At 43.0% G+C, this 9190-nt stretch overlaps 1 protein-coding gene across 1 annotated transcript; it reads left to right on the top strand.

Annotated features, from left to right (window-relative positions):
• The first annotated feature begins 604 nt into the window (after positions 1–604).
• Positions 605–7673, top strand: SUMO2 (small ubiquitin like modifier 2). Its single transcript, XM_066331968.1, has 4 exons — positions 605–808; positions 2202–2333; positions 5401–5472; positions 6989–7673. Exons 1-4 carry the CDS (start codon positions 788–790, stop codon positions 7049–7051), a joined length of 288 nt encoding a protein of 95 aa, XP_066188065.1. The 5' UTR covers positions 605–787; the 3' UTR covers positions 7052–7673.
• The last annotated feature ends 1517 nt before the right edge of the window (positions 7674–9190 follow it).

The following is a 9190-nucleotide window of genomic DNA, read 5'->3' as shown; positions in this document are numbered from 1 at the left end:
TCAGCGAGTTCAACCTGTGCCCCAACACCACCTTTGTCACCAGACCACGGCACTGAGTGCCACATCCACTCTGCCCCTGAACACCGCCAGGGACAGGGCTCCGCGGGCTGCCCGTTCCATGGGGGCCGGGGCCGGTCACGGGAAGGTGTGTGTGCAAAGAACACCATGGGAGGCCCTGAAGGGGCTACGAGGGGACCTGTGGCAGGCGGCCCGGCGGCTTTGAGGAGATTTCATATTTGAGGGGACCAAGGATGCTAAGGATGGCACGGAGAAGTTGTGCTCGGGCAGGGCGCGGCGTGAGGCGCGCCTCGGGGCGCTGAGGGCGGCCCGGCGGCCATTTTGCGAAGGACAATGCCCGCCGCGCGGGGCGGGGCGGGAGCGCGCGCACGCAGCGCGCACGCAGCGCGGCCGCGGGGGCGCGCGCGCCCTTCCCCTCCCGCCGCCGCCGCCGCGTTATGTAACGGCCGCGGGGCGCGCGCGCGCTCCCTCCGCCCCCCCCCCTTCCGCCTCCTTCCCGCCTCACCCCCCGCCCGGCCCTGCCCCCGCCCCTCCCGGCGTGCCGGGGCCCAATGGGCGGCGGGAACGCGCCCGGGGGGGAGGGGAGAGCGCAGCGGGTGCGCGCGCGCACGGGGCAAGGCGCGGCCCCGCGGCTGTGCGTGCGCGCTCCCGGGCCCCCCCCGCCTTCCCCTCTCTCTGTGTCCCTCTCTCTCCCTCTCTCCGCCGCGCTCGGCCGGCTCTGCCCCCCCTTTGTGCGCGCTCCGAGCCGCCCCCGCATCGCCGACTCGCCATGGCCGACGAGAAGCCCAAGGTGAGGCCGGCGCGCTCCGCAGCTCCCGCCGCCGCGCTCGGCCCCTCAGGCGGCGGCTCCGGCCCGCAGCCCCCGCGCCGCCTTTGCGCGCCATTTTCCTGCGCGGGTGGGGGGGCGCCGGGGCCGCGGCTCCCGGGGCGGGCGGGGGATCCCCGGGGAGAGGGGGAGCGAACGCGGGCCGCCTTCCCGCCCTCCGCGGGGAGAGAGGCAGGTCTGGAGGCGGTTTTTGCTGCCTTCCTCCTCCTCCTCCTCCTCCGCGGCCGCAGCATCCCCGCCGGCCTCCTCGGCTGCCGCTGCCCTCACGGTTCCCTCACGGCTCCGGCCCCTTTGTGCCGCTTGTGGCCCCGCCGGGGGCCGGGGGGGCTGCGGGGGCTCCGCTCCGCACGGCAGGAATTAACAGAGGCCGCCGCCGGGGGGTTGGCTGCTTGCTTTTTTTTTTTTTTTTTTTTTTTTTTTTTTTCCCCCTCACCTCTTTCTCTCTCTCTTTTTTTTTTTTTTTTTTTTTTTTTTTTTTTTTTTTTTTTTTTTTTTTTTTTTTTTTTTTTTTTTTTCCCCTCTTCCCCTCCCTCCCCCACGCGGTTTACAAACCGAGTTGGAAGTGGCGGAGGGCGCGGTGCGGCGCGGGCTGACACATGGCGGGAGCCGGGTCCCAGCAAAGAGGGAAAACAAAGCTGCGCTGGGGCTGCGGGGCACCCCGGGCCGGCCACGGCACCAGCGACACAGCCGCGGGTTCATCTCCGCAGTCTTCGCCCCTCGGGCTGCCTGATGTGGAGTTTTCTTTAAAACGTTTTCTGAAGAAGACTTGGGCTGCTTTTGGTTTTATCACTGTTTCAGATACAGGCCTTTAAAGTGTCTGGGAAGTGTTTTTTTTTTTTTTAAATGAGGACGTCAAACGGTAGGAAAAAGTTTAAGATGCAATGAGAAAGAGCCTTGATGCTGGTTGGGATCGCAGTTATAACACAAATCAGCTATAACGGGTCATAGTTATAACATAGGTAACTTAGGTAACTTAATTCCTTTCAGTGGTAACACTGGTGTTGTGTATTATTGTGCTTTTGATAGAAATAACCTTTTTTTTTTTTTTTTTTTTTTTTTCCCCAATCTGTGTTTGAACTCCTGGCCTGGTAAATTCTTCACTGCTAAATTTCCAGCCTCCAGAATGACAGCTAATATCAGATTTTTTTTTTTAATGTAGCTTTTTTCCTTTACATTTTCAACTGAAAAGTCCTGACCTTTATTCCCTAATTCAAGGTTTCGAGTCAGTCAACAGCTTTAGTATCTTTATTTCCTCCTTTTTAATAACCTGTTGCACTTTGGTAAAATGTTAACTTCTTGTTTCATACCTTTTTCTAAAAGTGTTGGTTATTTTTTTTTTCTTTTATTTCCTCTACAGGAAGGAGTGAAGACTGAAAACAATGACCACATTAATCTGAAGGTGGCAGGGCAAGATGGGTCTGTGGTGCAGTTTAAGATTAAGAGGCACACACCACTTAGTAAACTAATGAAAGCCTATTGTGAACGACAGGTATGATCTCAGGAGAACAGTGTTTGGGGGAGAGCTGCTCTCCACAGGGATAGAGGAAGACAGTTAAAGTCTTTAAACTTAAGTAAATACACAAAATGATAGAGATTGAACAGAAACTAAGTGTGCTGTGGGCAGTGTGTTGTCCTTGGGGGTCTCTTACAGGGTGGACTGAGAGGGTTGTGACAGGAAACGGGTGAAATAAAGATCTGTTGTCATCTATGAAATGTGCGTTTATAGGTGTGAGCTTCTGGGAAGTAATGGCTGCTCAGAAATATTAGTGTGGAAAGGCTGGGTTTGGGATGAACTTAGGGGAGAAAGTTGAGTGATAATCAGGGATTTTTATAGCTCTGAGTGACTTCTTGGACTGGTCAATGACTTCTGATTTATTAGCTTAATTGTACTGAGATGACAAGGTACCTTGAGAAGGAGCTTGTACATTTAGTGAGCTTTGTTTTTTCTCTTGTGCCCTGGTTGACAAATGAATCTTCTGAGAGACAAACACAGCCCCAGTATCTGCTGATGCGGTGGCAGCTGCAGCCAGTCTCTGAGGCTGCAGGCAGCTATTGCAAGTTTTAAAAACACCTGTTTGAGTAGAGCTATGGAATTCTTCCTTCTGAAGCTCCTGATTGGGGAAATTTTGTCTCTGTTATAATGATATTTTTTTTAGTGACTGTCTGCTTTTAAAAGTTCTAGCTCTACAAAAATGTTCAGAATTTGTGAAATTTTAATTTTTTAAAAGATAAAGATTCAAAAACACTATTGCATGCAATAAGGTCAGTATAAGATACTGGTGCAGCTATTTCATCACCAGGAAAAAAACCCTGTGTTTCCTATACAGAGTGGTAAAACCTCTTCATTTTACTTTGTGCCACAACAGAGTAAGAGTAAAGGCATGAAAAATTAGCTCTTGCTGAAGATGTGAATTATGTTCTTGTGTGAGTGTTCTGTGGAGAAATTAGTGAATGTTGGAAGCTGTGAGTTTGTTTTTCCTACCTCAGTCATACAAACTCCTGTTATATTTTGCAAATCACTGTGTTGCTTTTTCCAGTCATAGAGTGCAGTTATATCTGTCTTTTGGGGAATTTGAGGATTGATTATTTTGTCTATAAAGTCCTGGCATATAAAATTTTTAAAGTATCATTCATTCTTGGTTACTTTGAAGCAGGCAAAAATAAGATTCTAAATTGTCTTTGATTGCCAAAATGTTTACTTTGCTTAAAGAAAAACAAAACCAAAGCCAGCAAAAAAAATCCCCAAAAAGCAACAAAACAAACGAAAAAAAAGCCAACAACAACAAAAAAACAACCCAGGTATCAATTGGAGGAAAAAAATAAGTAAATCTTGAGAGTGGGAGACATTTTTTCTAATCTCAGTTTTAAGCCAATTAGTATCCAAAGAATATTTTTGTGGATATAGATTTGTCTTTAGGTCTTTACTTCTGAAATTTTGCTTAAAAACATTTGTTCTGTGTGTCACTACAGGTTAGGTTTTATTCATGTGTTTATTTACCTGACTAGATACACCCCTACTTAAATCCTTAAACTGTGGACTTGAGATTTCATTTTGGAGAGATGATAGAGAACTTAGAGGCTATTAAGGATGATAATCCTGTGTTGTGTGTAGTAGATCTAAAGTGGAAGTAACTGAACTTGAGTGATCTTTTGAGAAGATCAAGACTATTTGTGATTTTTTTAAGTGGTGAAAAAATCATCCATGGACCATACTTCATGTTTTGTGGACACTAAGCTCACCAAAGGACTGTTTTTCAGCATGTTTTCAGCTAACATTTATTTAGCTCCTAAAGTCATCGTGAACCTGGAAAAAGCCAACACTCTGAAAATAGGAAATACGTGTTTCTTGAAACAAATGTCAGAGAAAAGGGCTCAGAGCAAATGTTGCTGTGTAGAAATGTGTTGCTGCCATGAGCCTGAGCCACACACTTTCCTTAGACCAAATGATGTTCCGAGTGAACACTGCAGTGTCTTGGTCATGCTGGAGAAGGTATTTTGCTGTGAACCATAAAGTTAATAAAAAAAAAGTTTACTCACATTTATTACAATATTTTTCCTGACAAATCTTCTCCTCAGAAATAATTACTAGATTGTTTTCTGTTCTGTGTGACATCTGTGGCAGGCTGAATGAAGGATTCTCTGTCAACTCAGAGATGCCAAAGCATGAGCCTGCAATCCATTGGATTGGCTTCAAAACCATATTGGGCTCTTGGATGTTTAGATAGTGTGGTGAGAATATGTAGAAGTGGAAAGGAAGTTTGTATCCCCAAATGTCACTGACCTGCCCTTGCAGAATGTGGGGTGCTGTAAAATACCTTGGAAAATTCACTGGTGGTTTTGGAGCTGATGTTATCAGTAGGAGAGGTTGGTTGTTACTCCCAAGTTACATTTTTCAGTCTGTTGGCTCAGGTGAGAATGAGAGATACTCTTCTAGGGATGGAACAGGTTAGCAAAATGAGTGTTGTGTGCTAGAAATGCTTATCCAAAATACTGGCTGATTTCTGGAAGTAGAACATTCCTTTATTTTTTCTATTTGTGCGTGGAACTGCTTTTGATACATTGATTTCTTTATAATAGGAATTGGAGGTCAAAAGTTCCCCTTGCTTACTCTTTGCTTCTGCAGATTAATTTTGTTGTTGCATTGCTGGAAGAAATATTTTAGAGCACCTTTGTTTTTGGAGAAGATCAAAAAGGAGTGTTGAGTGTCACCATTGGACATTTGTTAACCTAGAGTGTTGCACTTAGTTTTTAAGTGAATTACTCAAAAGCACAGTAAACCTGCTGGCCTTTGGGGTGTAGCAGAAATGGCTTTATTTTAACTCAGTCAGTGGGGGCACTGTTGCTTCTTCTGAGTTGTTGGACACAATGCAGTGTTTAATACAAAACAGATTGCAGGGATTTGCAGTGAAATACCTAAAAGTCAGGGCATGAGGGAAGGACAGAATCTCTGGTGGCTTTTAATGGTGGTGCTGCAATTCACTAACAAGTTCAAGAGTAAACTACTGAGTACTTCTACACCAGATTTATTTCCCTTTGTGTTGCTTCTCTTTGTCCAGGGGTTGTCAATGAGGCAAATCAGATTCCGGTTCGATGGGCAGCCAATTAATGAAACAGACACACCTGCACAGGTAAACAGCACAAGCAAGGCTAAAGAACGACTTGAAATTTGCTGCAGGAGTTGATGCTTCTGTTTCCTGTCAAATAATTATGCAAATGTGTTTATTACTGATAGAACTGGATGCTTTTTACCATTATTTTGGTGTAACTAGTTTAGGGTAACTAGAAATGGAGTCCAGGACTTTATTTAGTGTTTTGAGTAATAAATCTGTATCACTGTAATAATAAAATAGAAAAATCAAGTGCAGTGTACAGATAGTGAGTCCTGTAAAACTTCTCCTTTATTGATTCATGGCTCTGAGATAGGGATGGTAAGTTAAGGACTGAGGTTTTTCTTGAAGCAATGGCTTTATTTTTTGTGTAAAAGCTTGCCAGGATGTTATCAGAGAGATCTTGTTTGCAAGCTTCACTTTGTAATACCAAGCTAATTTTCAGTTGTTTTTAATCTGAAGCTGTTTCAGCAGCATTGAATTAATGAATACAGTGAAGTTTGGGTTGTCTCTAAGTGTTTGAATGAAGGTAATTCCAATAACAGAATGGTTCCTTGTGGCTCTGAAGCATTTTTCTGTCCTGCTCCACAGAGCTGTGTTTAATCAGCCTGGACAAGTGATAGTTTTATCTGCTGTTCAGAACCACTTGTAATGAAATAACGAACTTCAGTTCTTCGTTCTCAATTTTCCAAGCCGTTGCTTCAAAGATTGTGCCTCTTGTGGCCCCAATGTGTGCAATTTTTTATTTTACAATACTGATAATAGAGGCAACAGGATGATTTTTCTTTCCATCCATGTTATGCCAAAGCTCAGGATCAGTCTTTTTATAGCTGTGGTAAATGGCATAGACCAGCTTGATTTCCTGAGCAGCGGTTGAGTCTGTTTAGAAATAAAACTTGCATTAGTTACAGTAGCACCTTCAGTTTTGGTACAGATTTTGTCAGTAGGTGCCATTAACATCCCAGGAATATCAACTGTAAAAATTAGAGTAAAAAAAGAGAATTATATTAATGAAATGTTGCTGTTCTTCACTGGCAGTTGTTACCATGCAAAGTGTTTTTAATTTTTTTGTGATTGCTGATCCTTGGTTTACTGCCTGGTTGGGCAGAGGCCTTAATTCCAGTCTGGTTCCCCTGTGCTGTAGCCATTTGAGCAGCAGCAGCCAACTGGAATTGGGGCAATGTTCTAAGGTGATCTGTGTAGTAAACAGGAGAACAAAGGTGCAACGGCAAAGCAGGCAACAGAAATCAAATATTATAAATCTGTTTCTTAGGAGTCACACAGTGTACCCTGAAGTTAGCACTAGAATTCATTCAAGGTCAACAGTTATCAATTGGCTTTTTTTTCTGTGCAGTTTCTTTGCTTTTGAGTCAGTGAGTTTTGTTTAAATGTACCAAGGGGTGGTGGTGGAGGGGAGTGGGGCTTCTCTGGTTAAGTTGCATAAAAAGTAAACATAAAGTCGGGAACTGTAAGAACCCAGGCTGCTCAGAGATATGAGAAGAGTTGAAAGCCCTTTTTTCTTTTTTTTCTGCTGTAGTTGGAAATGGAGGATGAAGATACAATTGATGTGTTCCAGCAGCAGACAGGAGGAGTTTACTAAAACAAACACACAAAAAAGAACCTGCTACTTTCCTCTCCAGAACTGTGCTCCCACAGGCGACACTTCACAGTTAGAAAAATGAGACTTGGTTCAGCCACATCCTGACTACTGCAGTATAGTTTTCTCTCTTCTCTCTGATTTTTTTTCTTATTCCTTTTATTGTACATAAAGTAACTGGTGATGTGCACAGACATAATGCATTTTTTTTTTAACTAAATGGCCAATGGTATGTTTTGATCAACATTTAATGGAGATGGGGTGGGAAAACAAACTGGTTCTGTGAAAATGCCCCTCTCTCCCATAGTGGCATGCTCCTTCTAATTTTACAGAATCACAGAATAAGCCGAGTTACCTTTATATTCCAGTAAGTTATTTTGCTCTCACTGTTCAAAAACAAAAACCTTGCATACCTTGTTTGATTGGATAATTTCAATGTTTTTCTTTTATCATTGTAAAACCAAGGGCAATTTTATAACTTTTTTGTACGTAGCTGTTACATGTAGAGCAATCTCTGTCTAAGTAGGGGTAAAATACTCTTTAAAAAAGGAAAAAAAAAATCCTAGATAGTTTTCCCTTCAAGTAAAACGTCTTGTTGTTTAAATAAACTTCTTGTTTAAAATAACTAGTTTTCTTTCTTTTTCTGTGGAGTAGCAGTACTCAGCACCTGTATTTCTTTCTCTGCAGCACTTTAGGCTTCTCAAATCTCAGCTTTCTCTGTGGTAAGCAAGCATAATCCCCCTTGTCTAGGCAGAAGACTGTTGGAAAAGGAAAAGCTTCCTTGAGACCTGTCAGTCAGCAGTTGAACTGGAAATAAGAGTCAGTTTTCTCTAACTTTGATTTCTTTTTAATTTTTTTGTGGTTGTTCTGGTAAGCCAAAACTGTTTTGATTAGGCAAACTGCAAAATACTGACCTATTTAGTAACGCCATTGGGTTGAGCTCTTCTTTTCAGTCTTGAATACAAGCATCAATATTGTTGTTGCAGTAGTTTATTTAAGACTCTGTATTTGAATGCTTATTGATGTAAACATTAAGTTAAAGAGAGCAAATAATTTCATTAACCGTTCAGTTTACCATGGTATCAAATGGGAGCTGCTTGGAAATGTAAAGCAAAAATAAAAAATTGAGTTCTGTTTTTGGGTGTATTTAGCTGTGGTGGTGGAGATTCCAAGCTCTGCTTTACCCTACTCTGCTGTTGTGCTTGGAAGAGGGAAAGAGGCTGGAAGTACTGAAGGGAGATATGGTGATGGTGGTGTTTTTCAGAAGACTTTCCCACAGTTCTTGAATTCTTGGGAACTTTTGGGGGGAAGTTAAGAGGTTGGAGTGAAATCCTTGGATGTTCATGACAGGTTACATACCTGTCAATTCCACAGCCCCACAGTATTCTCTGATGTCCTAGAAATGTTCCAATACTTTATAGTGTTTACAGTAAGTTAATGCTTTTTTAGGTGTAAATTTCTTAGAAGAGGCCACTCTTTGGTGGTAGTTTTTCTAACAGTTAATTCAAGGAGTGATTGTTACATGTGGGGCCTGTTCCTGCTTGAGCTGAAAGTTTTGTGGCAGAATGATGCATGTGTGCATTTAGCTGATGACTTGTGATCTATTTGTCTTCTGTCAGGAGTAACACATTTGATGCTACATTAGTTCCATCTAATGGAGATACAGGGAAAATTAACATCTTTTTGCAGTTGCTTTTGACTCTGTAGCTGAAGAATGTAATCTACTGTGTGCTTCTTTTTAATTCAACAAAATGCTACTGCTAAGCAGATTACTTTTCATTGTGGGATGTATCTTGTAGACTTCTGAGGTGTTTTGCAGAATTGAAATTCCTTCTTGTGAACAAATGTTTACATATCCAAACTCTAGAAGGCCTAGAAAAATCTACTTTGAAGAAAAAAGAGGGTGGTAGGGGAACATATTTCAACATCTTTCCTGGGTTACACATGGAATGCGTTGTCTTTGGCTTTAGAGTCTCTGGCTTTTAAGCTGGCTAAACTTCTGATATCAGTGAATAAAATTCTTTCAACTTGATGTCATGCCAAGACTTCCCAAGAGAAAGCTGTTTTTATCTTGTTTGGCCAAAAAAGTTGTTTGGACTTGCTTTAGTTTCTGACGAAAGGGTGAGATATCCTTAAATACAA

The sequence above is a fragment of the Sylvia atricapilla genome, chromosome 18 (genome assembly GCF_009819655.1).
Source record: "Sylvia atricapilla isolate bSylAtr1 chromosome 18, bSylAtr1.pri, whole genome shotgun sequence".
In the NCBI taxonomy this organism is placed as follows: Eukaryota; Metazoa; Chordata; class Aves; order Passeriformes; family Sylviidae; genus Sylvia; species Sylvia atricapilla.
This window is presented reverse-complemented; position numbering and strand designations above follow the sequence as displayed.

Bases quoted from the DNA above. Each gene is read 5' to 3' on its own strand.
- SUMO2 (XM_066331968.1), top strand. From the start codon at position 788: ATGGCCGACGAGAAGCCCAAG. The intron at 809-2,201 runs GTGAGGCCGGCG...TTTCCTCTACAG, and splicing joins TGGCCGACGAGAAGCCCAAG to GAAGGAGTGAAGACTGAAAA. The intron at 2,334-5,400 runs GTATGATCTCAG...CTCTTTGTCCAG, and splicing joins AAGCCTATTGTGAACGACAG to GGGTTGTCAATGAGGCAAAT.